Below are 21,322 nucleotides of genomic sequence, written 5' to 3' on the forward strand. Positions count from 1 at the left end.
TTCATGGCACCAGATGTTCCCTCAGCAGCTGCTGTATCTTCAGTGTTTGGACAGACTCTGCAGATGTTAGGCCTTAGGGGCTCACACATTGGTCCCCACTGTGTCGTCCCAGCTAAAAAAGGTAAAAGGTTTTACGTTTCTTGCAAGAGACACTTTCTAATCTGGGAATTTGTGACCTTTAGCTCTGACACTATCACCACCTGTTAACAGCAGCAGCCAATGGAGAGGGTTGTGGAGTTCATATAAAGAGCTTTTACAGCCCTGCAGGGCTCCATACTACTTGGCTTAGGTAGACATAACACAGGGCACCCAGCTCTTTTTCGTCCATTCAGCGAGAACATTCCTGCCCATAGGTAATCCAGGCACCATGCTGCGAGTGAGGTGTGTGAGAGGAGGAAGCAGGGGAGCTGAAGCTGTCCATTACATAGGATCCATGGTCTGTATTCCTATATTTCCTGCCTTCCATTCCATGCCTGTCCATATTGCATAACCCTGGCTCAGAGATACTAGGATTAAGTGTCTGGTTACTGCAGCTTACACACAGTGACATCAGATCATGTAATAGTTACATGCAGTTGGACGTATATTTATAGCTGTAGGCCCACTGCCTTGTCATAACTGCATTATCTCTCCTTTCTAGAAAAACATGGTCCTTGAAATGCATTTAGGCTCGTTAAAGTGACCATATTATCTTTCATGGCGAGAGTGCCAAGGTTGTAATTTGTTGAATGTCTCCGTTATCAGATCCTAAATGTTCTTTCCATATTCACATTGTCAGCTCTGTTCAGTTCATTCATCAATTTCATGTATTTGTCAAGTTAGCCTGGGAACTAAGGGTCATAATGCCACTCAACAGATCGGGCTTTGTATTAGGATCTCATTCTACTTTTTACCCTCTGTTGGATCAGTCAGTCATGTGTGATTTCTTAAAAAGATTATTTTTCTCTCTCTAATGACTGAGGTGCAATAACCATAAACAGAACTACTGTAGTGACATTTTTCAATGGGAATTTTTCTTTTGTCCCCATACAGTTTGACAAATTTTTTTATCTACTGGTACTGCAGGAGGATATGTGGCGATATAAGGCCACTAATTCAAAGACTACATTGTCTACATTAACAACTTTTACATTTTAAGGTTATATGAGTAGTTTTTCTGGAAGTTTTAATTTTTTTTTTTTTGCAATCGATTTATCTAAAGATGTGTAAATTCTACGGAGGATTTTAAATGGTTTAAAATGATTTTTCTTTGTTACTATGTTACTTCAATTATAAGTTTAATTGTTTAAACTTTCTTCCACATAACCACAAAATTTAAAGTGCTTCTTTGTAAATGTAGTTGAAATGTAACAATCTGTTTGATGCTGTACTCCTCCCGCCATACACCTTCCCCTGATATTTCTCATACAGAAAGATTTTATTACCTTTGCACAATTACCTGTATTCCTGCAGTGATATCTGCAGAGCATAAGCAACACGTGTCACTCCAAAGATAGCGGAGCAACTGTCACTGCGATACGCTGCCAGAACTGCTCCTTCCATGCAGTAACTTGTCATTCTAAACCCGGTGCAGTGACACTCGTAGCCTCCAGCAGGGATCTGTTACATAATTACCCGTTAATTATGCAAATTGTCTCTTCAGAGAGGAAGAGGACTAGAACTCTAGTGCCACCTATTGGAAGTAGCAAGCCTAAAATTCAATGTCGACCCTTTAACGAGCCTTGTTACATGACTTAGGAGAACAGCCAAGCCAGAATCCTAAGTCATCCTAAGTTATGTAACAAGGCTTGTTAAAGGGTCGACATAGACTTTTAAGCTTGCTGCTTCCAATAGGTGGCACTAGAGTTCTAGTCCTCTTCCTCTCTGAAGAGACAATTTGCATAATTAACGAGTCATTATGTAACAGATCCCTGCTGGAGGCTGCGACTGTCACTGCACCGGGTCTAGAATGACAAGTCCTCTTTCTCTCTGAAGAGACAATTTGCATAATTAGCATATTTCCCAGAGGAGCATTGTGGCTTTAAGTCTCCTCATCTTGACATGCTTAGCATGTCATTCTCCGCAAGAGAAACGATACTTGGATAATGATCCGTAGAGCGGACCCAGCAGCAATATCCACTGACAGACATGACATTTTTGTCCGTCTAAAAAGAAAAAAAATGATTTCAACTGGACTCATTTTGGCATGCGTTAGCGAGTATGCGTTAATTCATGACGCACCCTCGAAAGTGGTATGCAGCATTTTTGGGTGCGTCGGGAGTAACGCACAGCGAACGGACCCGTTCGCTGTGCATAGAACTGTATGGGCTAACGCATAGTAGTGCATGGTACCGGAGCGCTACCATGCGTTAACGCATACCATTAGCACTAGGTCACTAAAGATGTCAAAAATGACATCAGCGTTGGCGCATCCGTTGAATGGATCCGTTAAACGGATGCCCTAACACAATGTGAACCTAGCCTAACATTGAAATGTGTATGTAAAATGGATCCTTTAATTAGCCATCCATTTTTCTTTCATTTTAAAAGTATCCTTGTATCATTGTAAAAGTATATAAATGAGTAAAATAAATAAATATCCTTTTTTTTAAAATTAGATCAATTTCAAGAGGAAGAAAACGGGTGTCTATTTAACGGATCCGTTTTCCATAAACTTCAATGTTAAACAAATCAAATCCACTTGAATTTTTTTTTTTAAACAAAAACATTGTGCCTGCACATATTTTTCGTCAGCTGATCGCTGCTGGATCCGGTCTAACCGATGATTGCTGGACATGTGAACAGAGACTAATCGGACAGATTTTTCATTTACAAAACTGTCATCTGCAAGTCTGGAGTGTGAAATAATCCCGATTTTATTGCGCTACCGGCTCCATTCTTGCCAGTGAGAATTGTCTTTACAGCCGCAGCTGGAGAGAGCACAATACTCTATTTACTGCATGCACATTTTTAGATAAGAGCCATTCAACCCATTTGGCCAGTCAGGACTTCAAACTCTGTGACCTGGGTTTGTCTAGGTTTATGGTTACACACTGCATGCTGTGCATGAGAGGCTATATCGATTTCTTTCTAGGCAAAAAAAAATAAAATAAAAAATAAAATAATAAAAAGTAATAAAACTAAATAATAAAAAATAAAATTATGTTCATTTAATAACTATATATTATTTTTAGAATTTTTTTTTGCAAAGAAAGAAATTGATATAGACTATTAGCATATATATGTGTATATATTTAATATATATATTAATGTGTATGTGTGTAATATATATAAAATATATTATATATATATATTTATATTTCAAACAACTTTGATAAATGTGTGTATAGCAATAAATACTATAATGTGTCTACATACTTTGAATTGAGTGTCCTCAGTGGCTGATACCTTTTAATGGCTAACTGAAAAGATGGTGACACATTGCAAGCTTTCGAGACTACTCAGGTCTCTTCATCAGGCAAAGACTCTTACAACATCTATCTCTGCCTGATGAAGAGATCTGAGTGGTCTCTAAAGCTTGCAATGTGTCACCATCTTTTCAGTTAGCCATTAAAAGATATCAGCCACTGAGGACTCTCAATTCTGAATATTCTTCTATCTACTGGCTAACACGGTACAAAGATATATATCTTTCCTGCATCTACATACTTTTAAAGTCATTAATTTACACTAGAAAACTGGTTAAACATAATGCCTCTACTCTGTAAAATACTCTGTCAGGCATCCTACAGAAATGCTCTGTCCATAGGAAACCAAGCTCTGCTCAGGGGTTTTTGATAAGATAGTAGCCATATAATCATGTTTACAGCAGTTGTGACATAGTTTACTTTGACCACTGGTTCTCTAAAACTAAAGGGGTCACAGTGCAAGTCTCTGGAGTGTTTGATAAAACAAATGACATTGTGTACGTGCAGTGTAGCATGGTGGAAAGCCTAGAAATGAACACGCATGGCCATCAATCACTTGTCAGACAGGAGGCCCTCTTGGGAAGGAGGGCGCTTCCCTTGTACATGCTGTGCATTGCATTAGTTTCATGTATTAACACATGTAACACCACGAGTTACCACAGGGTGGCTGCACACAGGATTCCCAGTTGACAAACAACAGCTACTTAAAGGGACACTTAACCCAAAGTATGGATTACTACAAGTATATTCTGAAAGTCTAGAAAACTATACCTGTTCCAGTGGTCACTACTCTCTTCATATGGATTCATAATAGAAAATATAAAGTAATAATATTTATTATTCTAATATATATATATTTGCTTTAATGTATATTTTAATGTATATATCATATTATATTTTATTATATTACATTATATCATATATATATATAGTGTATATACATTAACGTAATGCGTATACATATATATATATATATATATATATATATATATACACAGTGCTGTGCAAATTAATTGGGACAAAGCATTTTTTTAAGTAAAATTGTAAGTTGGTTACCAGTCAGTGATTCAAACCAGTTTTAACTGCTTTGAACAGGTGTGAGTGCCTGTTCAAAGCAGTTAAAACTGGTTTGAATCACTGACTGGTAACCAACTTACGATTTTACTTAAAACAATGCTTTGTCCCAATTAATTTGCACAGCACTGTGTATATATATATATATATATATATATATATATATACACACACACATATATATATATATATATGCATATATATTCATATAATGTGCCAACTATATATTTAATTATTCTTTTCTTTCAGCTGAGTAAAGGCCTCGTTGGATGGGTGCAGCGAACTTTCCAAAGCACCCAGGCAGCTGCAGCACCACAAAAAGCCTGCACTGCTGATGAAACAGTCTCCCAAGACAGCCCTGTCTGCTCTTACAATGAATGGGACCCATTAGAGGAAGTCATTGTGGGGAGACCAGAAAATGCAAGTGTTCCTCCTTTCACAGTAGAAGTGAAGGTAAGATGTCAAGTTATGCTAAAAGTCTCCAAATGTTTAAATATGGTGTTAAAACTGTTAGCAGCATATCCGAGTGGGTCCCAATCATGTAACCATGTTTACATCTATGGTGGTTAGCACTGATCGTGGGAATAGAGGAACCTCAGTAGATGACCCTTAGCTTCTTTATGACAGTAAAATTGCACCCTAATATAAATGCCCTGTGAAAGTGCCCACATTTTGACACCTAGAAAGTAATAATGTCCCTTGTGTAACCCTTTGCCGGTTAGAATACATTGAGTGTCTTTATAACAATAATACTTACGTGCCCACTTAAATTTTTATAATGTCCCCTGAGTCCCTCCATGTACACCTCCTCTATAGAAAGCATGAAGTCCCGACATCTCCCCTATATACAATATGATGCTCCCACAACTCCCCTGTACATAGTATGATGCTCCCACATCTCCCCTTTATACAGTATGATACCTTCACCGCTCACTTATACACAGTATAATGCCCACACAGCTCCTATATGCACAAAATAATGCCCCCTGTACACAGTATGATGGACCCACAGCTCCCCTATACATAGTGTGATATCTCCCAAAGTCCAATAAATAGTATGATGTCCCCTCTTCACCACTACGCATAGTATGACAGTCCTCAAAGCCCCCCCTGTAATGCCCCAAAAGCCCCCTATGAAGAATATAATGTCCCCCACACTGTATGATAGCCCAACTATAGTCATCACACAGAATAATGCCCCTCTAGCCCTTATAAACAGTATATCCCAAAAAACTCTACACAAATTATGATGACCCCACAGTAGTCCCCACACTGTATAGTGCTCCCCAAGCCATCTTAAACACAATGTAATGTCCCCCACATTATATGATGCCCACCACAGCTTCCTATATACAGTATAATGCCTCCTGCACTAGTACTCATACAGTATGCTCCAAAAATAAAATTTCCTCAATATTGTGCCCTCACACTATTCTGCCCACAGTATGCCCTGATAGATTTCTCCTCTCATTTTATCCACACTCACTTTTCTCCCCTCCTACTGTCCCTCACACATTCCCCCAAAACTGTTCCCTCACACTTCATACTCCCCCCATACTGTCTCCTCACACTCCCACCTTCATACTATCCCCTCACACATTTCTCCTCCATACTGTCCCCTCACACATTACCTCTGGGTTGCCCTCCCAGGGCTATGGGGTACTTGGTACCGGGCCGGTGTCAGGGGGATGTGTCACAGCAGCAGTGACCCGGTCCGTGGCCCTGGGCGCCCAAGTGATGGGGTATGTAGTTAATGGATTGGAATAGTTTGTGACGCCACCTGTGGTGTTCGGCAAGGGAGATGTTAAGCCAACGCTGCAGACAGCTCCGCTGGGACAGATGGTGTGGTGCAGCAGTCATGGTATAGTCCTCCACAGGCAGGGCTAATGTCCCAGGGCAGTGTAGCGGTGGTTGGCATGGTGATGTAGCAGTGCCGTAAGGGTAGGAAGCAGACAAGACACAGCGGGGTGCAATTTCTGTACCTTCACTTGAAAACTGCAGTCCAGAGTCCTGATTACAGATGGTAACAGAGCAGACTAGCCTGGAAGCAACTCAGGGATCCTCTCTCACAGACGGGCTGTGCAGTCTCCTTCCTAGCGCCTTGTGGTGTGAAGCACTCCAGTACTTAGTTACTCTAGAGTTCCTCCTGTCAGATGTTCCCAAGAACCTGCAGCCTCTCTCGGGGACTCCTCTCTTGTCCTGGCTCTCTATCCAAGCTGCTGTTGTGCCTCAAGTCTTAGATGGGAGTAGGGCATTTACAGCCTCCTACTCCTCTGGTATCTGCTGTAGGACCTTTAGTATCCGGACAGCCGTTGAGACCAGGCTCCAGTTCTTGCGCTCTCAGCTGAGGGAGCTGTCCTTCCTAGCTCAACCTTCAGCTTCGTTCCACACGTCTGCACACTTCACCCTCTGCAGACTATCTGACCACTCCTTCCTCTTGGCCCTCAGAGAGCACTCCTCCCCTTAATCCTGGTTCAGGGTTCCCCCTGCTGGCCTGGAGTGGAACTGTGTTGCATGTATGGATTGACCGCGAGAGAGACCCATCATTGCCTCCAAGCCTGGCATTACCCTCCCCTGGAGGAAGGCAATGCCACTGTGGCGACCATACTCCAGGAGGCGCCACACCTCCATGCTCCCTACTGTCACCTCACACATTTGTCCCCTCATACCTTCTACAGTCCCCTCTCTCGTTTGTTCCTTCCATCATCCATACTGTACCCTCACACTCATCCCCTCACTCTCCATACTATTTCCTCACAAGATTCTTCCCATCTATAAAACTTCTGTTCCTTTTGCTGCATCTTGTCACCTCCCACCTCCTCTGTGGCGCAGGGTTGACTTCAGCAGCATGATCGGATGACCTGATCACATAGCTGATGTTGCCCTGACGCAGAAGTGTCAGAGGTCACAGCTTCAATTGTGCTCACATCTGAAAGATGCAAGTTTTACATGTTCTCTTTGTCGGCTGTCAGTATGACAGCCGCCCCCCACTCCGGGGAGAGAAGGTGGGGGGCAAAATAGTGCTGCCTGGGAGACAGGTGGATGCTGCACTCAGCTGCTTCCAGTGGTCCCAGAGAGAATGAATCGAGCAGTAGTGTACATGATTGACCACCGCTTTTTTCTTGGGTCTCTTCAGTGCCCCAATTCTCAGGATCAGTGGGTGTCCCAGTGGAATAACAATTGGGAAGACTCCAAAGACATACTGATAGGGAATTTACATTGTGAGTCCCAATGGGTCAGTGCAGACGATGTCTGTAAAACGCTGTGGAATATGATGGCGCTATATAAGTGAGTAAAATAACTAAAAATAAATAAAGATTTCCAAAATATTGAAAAAACATTCCCTATAACAAAGGAGGTTCCTGAATGAAAAAAAATGTCCATGATTGATTTGTAGTTCCCTAACAGAGTCTTTGAAAAGTCCTCATAATAATTCATACTGTCTTTGAGGCAATGTCAAATAAAAAACAATAATAAAATGTACATAGAAGTTTATGATTTTCAACTGCCAATATCCCGTTGATAACTTTCCCAGAAAATAATAATAATCTTTTTACTTATATTGCGCCAACATGTTCCGTAGCTGTCATGGGAAGCCTAGGTAACTTTAGGCTGAAACCCCGGGGCCCCTGCGGTGTCCCTCAGACTAGGGGAAACCCTGTCTGTCCCTCAACCCAGGGTTTACACTGAAGGTGTGCCTGCCTGGGCCTCCACCCTGTCCTTGTCTCCTGTCCAGCCCTAAGCTGAACCCACCACCCTCCACCCAGTGAGGAGACCAAACACCAGACTCCACAAATAAGTATGGACAGGGATAACGGAAATGCACCACACCGCGTACACACAGGGGAATACAGTAATGTGCAAGGGCAAACAAATAATACAACACAGGGAGGCAAAATGGCAACAATGGAATATACTACACCAGCAACCGTATGCTCCTTAGACCACCACTCCAGACCGGTATCGCTTAGCACAAGGCAAGAGCTATAGTCGGCGACGCCCATAGTCACACAGGGCAATTTAAAGACAGAGGGCGTGGCTAAGCCCTCAGCCAGAATGACAACCTGGTTAACCCAATCCAAGCGGGATCAGAAGACCAACCAGCGCCGCTAAGAACCATGTGGTAGGATGGGGTATTACCGCTGTCTGCCAGACACCCTGGTGCGAACAGTGTCCGACATGACAGTACCCCGCCTTCTACGAGGGACCCCAGGAACCTCACAATGTCGAGGACCCGGCTTGTCCGGATGGCGGCGATGAAACACTGTAATCAGTCAGTCCGCATGTATGTCCGAGGCCGGCACCCAAGTCCTCTCCTCAGGACCATAGCCACGCCAGTGGACCAGGTACTGTAGAGTGTGACGCACTACCCGAGAGTCAACCACCTTGGACACCTAAAACTCCAACGTGCCATCCATCAAGATGGGAGGTGGTGGCACGGGAGAAACATCAACAGCACCCACGACTTTCTTAAGTAACGCCTTGTGAAACACATTATGTATCTTGTATACGGCAGGTAACTCTAAACGAAATGCCACCGGGTTGATAATTGCGGAGATCCTAAATGGACCAATGAACCTGGGCCCCAACTTAAGCAATGGTATTTTGAGTTTGATGTTCCTTGTAGACAACCACACCCAATCACCCACACACAGGTCCGGACCAGGCACACGTCTACCGTCAGCCACACGTTTATACCTAGAACCTACATTCAGCAAGCGCTGCTTTACTCTCCTCCAAACGGATGACAATTGTGCTCCCAACTGGTCCTCCTCAGGGACGCCAGCAGAGCTCCCTTGGCGCAAGGTACAGAATTGGGGATGTTGACCATAAACACAAAAGAAAGGAGATTCCCCAGACGATTCCTGATAATGATTGTTTATCGCGAATTCAGCCAGAGGAAGAAACGCCGACCACTCTTCCCGATTGTCAGACACAAAACAGCGTAAGTTTTGTTCCAGGTTTTGGTTCATACGCTCAGTCTGCCCATTCGACTGAGGATGGAAAGTCGATGAATGAGACAATTTAATCCCTAGGCGTGAACAAAAAGCTCTCCAAAATTTTGCCACAAATTGTGTACCTCTATCAGATACAATGTCAGACGGGACACCATGAAGTCTGACCACCTCGCGAATAAATTCCTGAGCAAGGGTCTTCGCATTGGGCAAAGATGGCAAAGCAACGAAATGCGACATCTTAGAGAACCGATCAACTATTACCAGAATGACCGTGTTCCCAGCCGAGGAGGGCAAATCCGTAATGAAATCCATGGAAATCTCAGTCCATGGCTTACTGGGCACAAGGAGAGGATGCAATGTGCCAGCAGGACGGGAGCGTGGTGTCTTGGCCCGTGCGCACGTGGTACAGGCTGACACATATGATACAAGTTCCAGAGTGCCCTTAACTCCTGGGTGACCTGCCAGGACAGTATCGTAATGTTCCCCTAACACTTAAGCGTAGGTGTAGTGGCACAAACGATTTATTAGGAGGCAGATCCGGCGGTACCTCCTCCTGAGCATCAGCAATCTCTGCCTCAACCTCTGTCGTGAGAGCCGAGACCACAACTCCCTTTTGGAGGATAGGCACCGGATCCTCACGTGGCTCCCCACCCGGAAAACATCTGGACAAGGCGTCCGCCTTAGTATTCTTAGAATCTGGTCGGTATGTCACAAAAAAAATTGAACCGGGTGAAGAATAACGCCCAGCGAGCCTGTCTGGGGGACAGGCGTTTAGCAGACTCTAAATAAAGCAGATTCTTATGGTCTGTTATAACAGTAATCTGATGGACAGCCCCCTCCAAGAAGTGTCGCCATTCCTCAAATGCCAACTTGATGGCCAACAATTCCCTGTTACCAATATCGTAATTACGCTCGGCCGGCGACAGTTTCTTGGAGAAGTAGGCACACGGATGCAATTCGCCCAAGGATGGACCCTGAGACAGTACCGCCCCCACTCCAACCTCAGATGCATCCACCTCCACGGTAAATGGTAGGGAGACATCAGGCTGAACCAGGATGGGAGCTGAAGCAAAACTGTTTTTGAGGAATTCAAACGCGCGCACAGCAGCCTCAGACCAGTCAGAAAAATTGGTACCTTTTTTAGTCATGTCGGTGAGCGGCTTAGCAATCATAGAAAAATTCTTAATAAATTTCCTATAATGGTTGGAAAAGCCCAGGAATCGCTGAAGCGCCTTGAGATTATCAGGCCGATCCCACTGCAGCACCGCTTGCACCTTAGCGGTGTCCATTTTAAACCCTGAGGCGGAAATTACATAACCCAAAAAAGGTAATTCTTGGACGACAAATGCACACTTCTCAAGCTTGGCATAGAGCTTGTTTTCCCTGAGCAACTGCAACACCTGCCTAACATGCTCTATGTGTGCATCACGGTCGCGTGAGTAAATAAGAATGTCATCAAGGTATATAATAACAAATTTAACCAAGAGATGAGAAAAGACATCATTTATGAAATGTTGAAATACTGCTGGCGCGCCCGTCAACCCAAATGGCATCACCAAATTCTAAAAATGACCCTCAGGGGTATTAAATGCTGTCTTCCATTCATCCCCTTGACGGACTCTTATGAGATTGTACGCCCCCTGAGGTCAAGCTTGGAAAACCATTTGGCACCAGACACCTGGTTGAACAAATCGGGTATCAGTGGCATCAGGTAGGGGTCACGAACCGTAATCTGGCTGAGTTCCCTGAAATCCAGACACGGGCGTAATCCGCCATCTTTCTTCTTGACAAAGAAGAACCCCGCCGCCAATGGAGATGATGAAGGCCTGATGTGCCCTTTGCTTAGACTTTCTGCAATGTATTCTTTGAGAGCTTGCCTCTCAGGACCTGAGATATTAAACATCCTGGCTTTTGGTAACTTGGCCCCCGGTTTTAACCTAATAGCACAGTCATAGGGTCGGTGCGGTGGCAGCTCTGAACAACCTCTTTCAGAAAATACATCAGCAAAGTCCAGCAGTGGCTCTGGGATGCTGGGAGTCACAGCGGAAATACACGTGGCCAGACAACTCTCCTGGCAGTATCTGCTCCACTGAATTATGTCCTGGGTTTTCCAATCAATCACTGGATTGTGCATAGACAACCATGGAAACCCCAGAACTACCTGAGCAGGTAAATTACTGAGTACCTTACATGTTACCCACTCAGAGTGTAGGACCCCAATGTGGAGTTTTACATCAGCCACAAACTCTTTAATCTCCCCTTGTGAGAGAGGGGAGGCATTGATGGTAACCACCCGGATAGGATTAGGCAGTGTCTCCACCTTACATCCCGCAGTATGCGCAAACTTTTCATCAATGAGATTAGCGGCTGAACCACTATCTACAAATACAGTAATCGACAGCTCTTGGCCCCCGATAACTACCTTGGCAGGGAGCATAAACTGGGAGACCACCACGGAGGATATGCAAAGGCTCAGACTAGACTCCTCCAAACCCTCTGAGCCTAGCACTTTTCCACCGGCACGTCTTTCTTTGGTACCCGGGGGCAAGCATTAATAAAATGTCCTTTTTTGCCACAAAAAAACAGACCCCTTGCTTTCTGGGCAAGGGACATTTATGCTTGTTATTATGTGTATGTGATATACCAGCGATCTGCATAGGTTCCACGGATTCACCTGAGGCGACCTCACCAGAGACTGCCCCTCCCCCCACAGGCAATGTCTCCTGCGACCTCTGACAAAAACGGCGATCAATGCGTACTACAAGCACCATAGCAGCCTCCAGAGAAGCGGGAGTCTCATACATTAGCAGAGCTTGTTTAACCCTTTCAGAAACCCCATGCAAAAATTGACTCCTTAGTGCAGGGTCATTCCATTGCGTGTCCACAGCCCAGCGACGAGATTCCGTACAATAATCCTCCGCCAGTCGCTCACCCTGGAGTAGAGAGCGTATTTTAGACTCTGCTAACGCCAGTCTGTCAGGATCGTCATAGATTAAACCCAGAGCAGAAAAAAAAAGGTCTACGGACTCAAATGCAGCTGAATCAGAAGGTAGTGAAAACGCCCATGCTTGTGGATCACCACTCAGCAAGGAAACTACCAAGCCCACACGCTGAGCCTCATTTCCTGAGGAGAGTGGACGCATGCGGAAACACAATTTGCAAGATTCACGAAATACAACAAACTTACAGCGATCACCAGAAAATCGTTCAGGAAGAGGCAACTTGGGTTCAGCTGCCCTGACTGCTGCCTCCGTTTGCACAGCAGGAACTGAGAGGCCTTGATGCTGGACCGCCCCCCTCAGTTCAGTGACCTGTATGGACAGAGCCTCCAGCTGCTTGGTTATGGAGACTATAGGATCCATGGTAAATAATTCCTTTTTTTTTTTTCTTTTCTTCTTCTTTTTGGGCCGACTATAATGTCATGGGAAGCCTAGGTAACTTTAGGCTGAACCCCCGGGGCCCCTGCGGTGTTCCTCAGACTAGGGGAATCCCTGTCTGTCCCTCAACCCAGGGTTTACACTGAAGGTGTGCCAGCCTGGGCCTCCACCCTGTCCTTGTCTCCTGTCCAGCCCTAAGCTGAACCCACCACCCTCCACCCAGTGAGGAGACCAAACACCAGACCCCACAAATAAGTATGGACAGGGATAACGGAAATGCACCACACCGCGTACACACAGGGGAATACAGTAATGTGCAAGGGCAAACAAATAATACAACACAGGGAGGCAAAATGGCAACAATGGAATATACTACACCAGCAACCGTATGCTCCTTAGACCACCACTCCAGACCGGTATCGCTTAGCACAAGGCAAAACCTATAGTCGGTGACGCCCATAGTCACACAGGGCAATTTAAAGACAGAGGGCGTGGCTAAGCCCTCAGCCAGAATGACAACCTGGTTAACCCAATCCAAGCCGGATCAGAAGACCAACCAGCGCCGCTGAGAACCATGTGGTAGGATGGGGTATTACCGCTGTCTGCCAGACACCCTGGTGCGAACAGTGTCCGACATGACAGTAGCGCTTTACAGACATTATTGGCACTGTCCCCAATGGGGCTCACAATCTAAATTCCCTATCAGTTTGTCTTTGGAATGTGGGAGGAAACCGGAGTACCCGGAGGAAACACACGCAAACACGGGGAGAACACACGGGCAGATGTTGTCCTTGGTGGGATTTGAATCCAGGACCCCAGGGCTGCGAGGCTGCAGTGCCAACCACTGACCCACCATGCTGAAAAGTGTGAAAACCTCTTGTGCACAGTTATATCTGGCAAGGTTTTTGATGGTTGAGAATGGAGACATTTCACTGTATGAAATAGATTCATGTTACCATGAAAATTAGCTTAATATATACATGTAGAGGAAACAATAAGTAATAAATCATGAAATGTTGTATAGAGTATGGACTAAATGGTAAGAATCAGTTTGATACTTGGTGTAGTCATATTATTAGAGTACATTAGAGTACATTCACACTACACAATTATTAAAAACAAGTGTTTCCGAGTTCCCGATGATTTCTGCAGTGTAAACATGCTGCCGATCTGACCGCTCATTCTTCGGGGTAATTGATCTTTTGGCTTGCTTAAAGACATCATTCTCAGCAGCACATCATCCTGTGTAAACAGGACTTGTGCTGCCGAGAACAATTCCTCCTATGTACATTGAACAAGCTGTTCGTTATGTGCGAATGGGAAGTGCGATCAGCCTACACAGGCTCTTAAATGACCACCGAATAGGTAGCCGATCATCAGTCATTTAATGTTGTTGGACATTTAGTCTAAATGGGTGCCTACAGTGGCAGCAAAGTAGAAAAGATTTTAGCAAATGTTATCCACTGAATATAGGCTTTATATGTTCTAAATCTGCATTTATAAAAGTTCTTGGTGGCTGAGTAATTTCTTTTTATTACGATTTTTTATAATTTTTTTTTGTATTATTTTGATACATGCATGTAAATATAGGAGTGAGTACAGTAAGTGAAGCAAATCAAAGATCTGAGTGAAAGAGAATTTATTTTGTCCCATAAAAGTTACTTACAGCCCCTAATTGAGATACATTGGAACGCTGCATAGAGCATAATACTACTGCATCTATAACAGACAGTGCCTCCATTGTTAATATATTCTTTGGCACTGGGGAATGTAAGGAACCTGATAAAAGTACTGTAGCTTGTGACGTGAGCACAGACGGTGTCACTGCTGTAGTGCACACAGGCAGTAAAGCCACGATATCTTAAGAAGGGTTACAAAAATGTAAAAAAGAAATTGCAAGTGATGGCTTCTGTTTATTACTGGGCACATTAATGGCATTTTGATTTCTAAACGGAACCCAGATCATTGTAACATTCAGAAAGCCGACGTGATTGAAAGGGTTAAAAGTACAATCAGCCCCAGTGACAGCTTTTGGTCTGGCAAAGCAATTAACTAGGAGGCAGCTGTCCATGACATCTAGGGTTGCATCTGGTCCTAAAATATTTTTCCCAGAAAGTAAGAGAGAGCTGTACTTGGTGGATCATATAAGCGATCATGGAAGGTGGAGGCTCAGGTAATGGTGCCAGATGTCTTCACTGCTGTGGTTTAGAAAATCAGACTTGTATCCATTAGAAAGTGAATAGGATGAGCTCCACACTATGAACCACAAGAACGCATCGTTAAAGGTTTCCCATCTCTCTGTAGGCTAACACCTATGAAAAGTATTGGCCTTTCTACCAGAAGTATGGAGGAAATAGATTTCCTCAGGAACACGTGAAAAAGGCCATTCTGGAAATTGAGGAAATGTGCAATATTCTACAACATGAAGGCGTTACTGTACAGAGGCCTGAAGTGATCGATTGGTCAGTGCAATATAAAACACCTGACTTTGAATCTACAGGTATGTACTATTAAGTATGGATAAAAAAGTAAGACTGATATATCATATAGCTCATGTCCAAAGAAAGAGGATCGGCTCACACTGTGCTGACACATGGACCAAACTATGATCAGAGATTGATCAGAGTCTGATTTGCATAATCGTCCTGATTAGAGTTGAGCGACTTTTGGTTTTTTAGGGTCGAGTTTCGTTTCGTGAAACCCGACTTTTCCAAAAGTCGGGTCGAGCAAGATCGGCTGATTATAGGGAAAAGTCGGGGTCGTCCCGAAACACGAAACCCAATGTAAGTCAATGGGGAATAAAAGTCGGCAGTGAGAGGAGGACAGGAAACACAACTACAGTGCCCATTTGAATGCCAAAAGCATCAATTCTTCTTACTTAAGCTTGTCAACCTTAATTAACTTCATAATACAAGTTACGCACTGAAAAATGGGGGTTATTTGGCTAAAGTTGTGGGGGGGTAGGGCTGGCTCCAGGTTTTCATGTGCCCTGGGCCAAAGAGCGCCCCTTTAACACATACCACAACTCATCATGCTCCGATAAGGCAGAGAAATAGCGATATAGTACAATGAAAAATATTTCACTTTTTACATCTCATGACGAGGCCCATCTATTTCTCCATACAGAATCATTGGTCCCATATAATGTTTGAAACAGTATATGATGAGCTCCACATAATGCTACAGTATATGTTGGTCCCTATGGATGAAGCTCCACTGTCTTATGGGCCCAAATAATGCTCCAAACATAATGGGCCCCATTTCTAATGCTCTAGTGTATAATGGGCCCTGTAAATGCTGCTCCAGTGTCTGATGTCCACCTTTGGAATGTTCCAGTGTATGGTGGGCCCCATCTATCATTCTCCAGAGTATAGTGCTCCCCAAAAATTGCTGTCCCAACATTGAAAACAATCAAATAAGTCTCCTCGCTAGGGAATCCCTGTACTAGTCTGGACTCCTCGTCGTCCCCATCTTCCATCTCACTGCACAGTATTTCAACCTTGCAAGTGCTGTGATCCTGAGCAAGCAGGGGGGCCCACTCGTTGGCGACGGCACTGGCACAGGGCCCCTGATAGTACTGTGGTGTGTCTGATGGCGGGTGGGCCGAACCTGCACTTTCATCTGCAGCTTCCTCTTTGTCACCGTATAAGATGGAACTGTATATGGGAAGGGTAGCCTGAGTTTCATCAGGGTCAGATTCAGGCCGTGTAGCGTGCGAGGGGAATGTAGTGGTCTGGGTCAATGTACCAGCAGATTCATCGAGCAGTGGCTGGGCATCAGTGCACTTGTGTCGCCCCCAGGAGTACGGTCGCCACAGTGGCATTACCTTCCTCCAAGGGAGTGTGATGTCATGCTTGGGAGAAACGAAGGATCTCTCTAGCAGGTTAACTGATTGGGCGGGGTTATTCCCACGAGTCATGACCCTCCAAACAGCGTTCATGAAGGCAAAGTGTTTGTTGTACGTGGGCAGTATGGTTACAAAGCTGAACCTTAAAGGAATGTCCAGAAGGGCACCACCAGGAGTGGAGCCTACGGTTAAATTCGACTCCACCTGGGAAACCTCAACCATGCCAGCTACAGAACAGATGCACACATTGCAAGCTTAATTCCGTTAACGAACGAGACTCCGTCATGCCCCGCGGTCCGAGTCCGGCTTACTAGAGGGACACGTGAGGCTCTGGCACATGAGATTGGCCAATAACTGGTGTGTCATGCCCTTACATGTCCGTGGCTGCATGTGCGCTACACTGAAAAGGCCAGCGTTTGTCGCTTACAGGTGCAGATAACCCGCTGAACAACGTTAGTGATGGGGATCACTGATTACAATTATTACCCGCGAACGATGATTTCCCAGTAAGTGCAGGTCAACCGCAGTTCCGGAATTAGGCCTAACCGTCATTCCTGAAAAAATGAAAAACTTACGTGTGCAAACCACAGGTGCTGTAGCTTGCTTAACAGCTCGCCAGCCGTTCTCACGCCCAGTATGGATTACACGTGATTGCACAAAGGTGAGAAAGGGTACCGTATCCCCGGATAACATGTATGGATAGCGTACACATTCAAAATATATGTCTATACATCAGGAGGCAGGCTCAGACGGTGTTAGGCCCAGTACGGCTTGCACGTGATTGCACAAAGGTGAGAAAGGGTACCGTATCCCCGGATAACATGTATGGATAGCGTACACATTCAAAATATATGTCTATACATCAGGAGGCAGGCTCAGACGGTGTTAGGCCCAGTATGGATTGCACGTGATTGCACAAAGGTGAGAAAGGGTACCGTATCCCTGGATAACATGTATGGATAGCGTACACATTCAAAATATATGTCTATACATCAGGAGGCAGGCTCAGACGGTGTTAGGCCCAGTATGGATTACACGTGATTGCACAAAGGTGAGAAAGGGTACCGTATCCCCGGATAACATGTATGGATAGCGTACACATTCAAAATATATGTCTATACATCAGGAGGCAGGCTCAGACGATGTTAGGCCCAGTATGGATTGCACGTGATTGCACAAAGGTGAGAAAGGGTACCGTATCCCCGGATAACATGTATGGATAGCGTACACATTCAAAGTGTATGTCTATACATCAGGAGGCAGGCTCAGACGGTGTCAGGCACAGTATGGATTTGACGGCCCAGACTACACAGCGGAGGAGCAGGGAGAGGTAAAGATTGCAAATGCTGGGCCCCTGCCCAAGCAAGGGGGGCCCACTCGTGGGCGTCGGTACTGGCACTGGGCCCCTCATAGTGCGGCGGTGTGTCTGACGGCGGGTGTGCACCACCACCGTCAGACACTTGATTGCACTATGAGGGACCCTGTGCCAGTGCCCGCGCCCAAGAGTCGGCCTACCCACCTGTCCAGGGCAACGGCACTCGCACGGTGTCGTGCGCTAGGTGGTGACCCCGACCATGGGGGGGGAGGCAGCACAGTTAGGGAGTTTTAGAAAGTGGCATATGTTGATGTTGGACATTCAGCTGATGCAAAAGGCGAAATAGGTCAAGTCCCAGGAAGAGGTGGACCAAAGCAAGCCATTTTTCTGCCACCCTATGTGTCATCAGGGGAAGGTGGGACAAAATCCTTGGAAACCCATGCATGGTTCATTTTAATGAAGGTTAGATCATCCACATTTTGGGTTGACAGACGGGTCCTTTTTTCTGTCAGGATTGATCCAGCTGCACTGAAGACTCTTTCCGATAGCACACTTGCAGCTGGGCAAGCGAGCTCCTGTAAGGCATATTGTGCCAATTCAGGCCAGGTGTCCAGTTTAGCGGCCCAATAGTCAAAGGGGAATGACCTGTGTGGGAGAACATCGATATGGGAGGAAAAGTAGTTTGTAACCATAGTTGACAACTGCTGTCTCCTGTCACTTTCCATCGATGCAGTATTACCAGTTGTGTGAGCGGTCCGTGAAAAATCAGTCCACAACATTGTCATGAAACCCCTGTCTCCAACGCCACTTCTGCTGTGTGCACCATGAACACCTCTGCCAAGCTGCCCCCGGCCCGTACAGCTCGTGTGAGAACCATCACCGCTGCTGTGTGCTGGGAATGCCTCAAGCAACCGATTTACCAGAGTTGCTTGTTTATTAGCCAATATTAGGTCAAGGTTCTCCTGTGGCATGATGTTTTGTAATTTGCCTTTATAGCGTGGATCCAGGATGCTGGCCAACCAGTAGTCGTCATCGTTCATCATTTTGGCAATGCGGGGGTCCCTTTTTAGGATCTGCAAGGCATAATCTGACATGTGGGCCAATGTTCCCGGTGTCAATGATGCACTGCGAGTGCTGGGTGGAGGAGCACTTTCTGGCAAATCCACATCCCTCCAGTCACGCACAAACCCTGTACCAGACCTTGCCACGCCAACATTTTCACTTGCCCCACGAGATGCATCCTCCTCCCCTAAGTAATCATCCCCATCATCATCCTCCTCCTCCTCTTCTTCCTCCACCTCGTCCAGGAGAGGTCCCTGAGCAGACAATGGCTGAATGTCATCAAGGATTCCCTCCTCCTCTTCCTCCTCATCAACATTGGCTGCAGACGCCTGCTCCTTAAGGTGCGTCAAAGTTTGCATGAGCAGACGCATAAGTGGGATGCTCATGCTTAGGATGGCGTCGTCTGCGCTTACCAGCCGTGTGCATTCCTCAAAACACTGAAGGACTTTACAGAGGTCTTTCAGCTTCGACCACTGCACACCTGTCAACTCCATGTCTGCTCTCAAAGTGCCTGGCCGTGTATCCTCCCACAAATGCATTATGGCCTGCCTCTGCTCGCACAGCCGCTCCACCATGTGCAGGGTGGAGTTCCACCTTGTTGCAATGTCGATAATGAGGCGGTGGTTGGGAAGGTGGAGCAATCGCTGCAGCTTCTGCATACGAACGGAGTGTACAGGTGACCGTCGGATGTGCGCACACAGTCTTCGCACCTTCTGAAGCAGGGCTGATAATTTTTTGAGGAAGCACTGCACCACCAGGTTCAAGGTGTGAGCCAAGCAAGGTATGTGGCTGAGTTTTGAAAGGGCTATGGCTGCCACAAAATTACGGCCGTTATCACTAACTACCTTGCCTGCCTCAAGATGTACACTGCCCAGCCATGACTCAGTTTGTCGCTTCAAGTACTCGGCCAGCACCTCGGCGGTGTGTCTGTCGCCCAAACACATCATCTGCAACACAGCCTGCTGACGCTTTCCACTAGCTGCTCGATAGGGGGACACCTCATGTGCAACAGTGGCAGCTGCAGATGGAGTGCTCGTACGACTGTGCTCTGTGGATGAGCTTTCGCTTCTGGAGGAGGAGGAGGGTGTAACGCCTACAGCCAACTGTTTCCTATACCGTGGGCTAGGCAGCACTGTCCCACCACCGCTGTCCCCTGTGGACCCTGCATCCACCACATTAACCCAGTGCGCAGTGATGGACACGTAACGGCCCTGGCCATGCCGACTGGACCATGCATCAGTTGTGAGGTGCACCTTTCCACTCACTGACTGCTTGAGTGCATGGACAATGCGGTCTTTTACATGATGGTGGAGGGCTGGGATGGCTTTGCGAGAGAAGAAGTGGCGACTGGGTAGGTCATAGCGTGGTACTGCATAGGCCATGACTTCGCGGAAAGCGCAGCTTTCCACCAACCGATAGGGCATCATCTCAAACGAGATTAGTTTGGCAATGTGGGCGTTCAAACCCAGTGTACGCGGATGAGAGACTGAGTACTTTCTTGACCTACTCATAGTGTCTGGGAGGGTGAGCTGAACTTGAGAGCTGCATATGGTGAAAGTAGCGGTGGACAGGGCGGACTGAGAGAGGGTTGATGATGGTGATGGAGTTGGTGTTCTTTCTGATGGCCTAGATTCAGTATTTCGTTGATATAACAGTGGGATTCCCTGACTGCTGTGGCCTTGCAACGACACCTCAACATTTGCTGCTGTGCTAACCGGTGGGCTTACAGTGGGGGAAACAATGTAGCGTTGTTGACTACCTTCTTTGTGATCAGTTGCACATGTGGCACTTGAGGTTTGGTGTTGTGTCCACGCTTGCAAGTGCATGCTGGTTAAATGTCTAAGCATGCAACTGGTATTCAAATTTTTCAGATTTTTCCCTCGGCTAAAGGTCTTTGCGCACTTCTTACAGATAACCTTGGCCTGATCATGAGGATTTTGTTCAAAAAAGTGCCACACTGCACTCTTCCTACTTCGGCAGACATTTTGCGGCCTAGCACGCTGTGATCTTTTGACCCTCTGGACAAGCTGTCCAGCAACTCTTTTGATTTTTGGAACCTGTCTTTGGAGTGCTCCGGGCCTGCCAGATAACAGCTGTTGCAATGTCGATGTCTGCTGTGGATGCTCCTCCTCATCTGAGCTATTGGAAGCAGCACCCTATTCCCCCAATGGATGCCAATCTGGGTCAACAACTGGGTCATCCATCACCTCCTCTTCAATGTCATGTGCACCTTCCTCTGTGTCACCGTGTATGGTGGTATAGTGTGCGGGAAGGGGCACCTG

At 45.9% G+C, this 21,322-nt stretch overlaps 1 protein-coding gene across 1 annotated transcript in view; it reads left to right on the top strand.

Annotated features, from left to right (window-relative positions):
- The first annotated feature begins 264 nt into the window (after nucleotides 1-264).
- GATM (glycine amidinotransferase) overlaps nucleotides 265-21,322 on the top strand; it is a 51,295-nt gene continuing 30,237 nt past the window's right edge. The window contains exons 1-3 of the mRNA XM_073568510.1: nucleotides 265-436; nucleotides 4,731-4,934; nucleotides 15,121-15,316. Coding sequence (XP_073424611.1) covers nucleotides 368-436; nucleotides 4,731-4,934; nucleotides 15,121-15,316 — 469 coding nt within the window. The 5' untranslated portion in view covers nucleotides 265-367. The remainder of the gene's footprint in view (nucleotides 437-4,730; nucleotides 4,935-15,120; nucleotides 15,317-21,322) is intronic.

The sequence above is a fragment of the Dendrobates tinctorius genome, unplaced genomic scaffold, assembly GCF_039654945.1.
Source record: "Dendrobates tinctorius isolate UK_male_01 unplaced genomic scaffold, ASM3965494v1 ptg000022l, whole genome shotgun sequence".
Classification (NCBI taxonomy): Eukaryota; Metazoa; Chordata; class Amphibia; order Anura; family Dendrobatidae; genus Dendrobates; species Dendrobates tinctorius.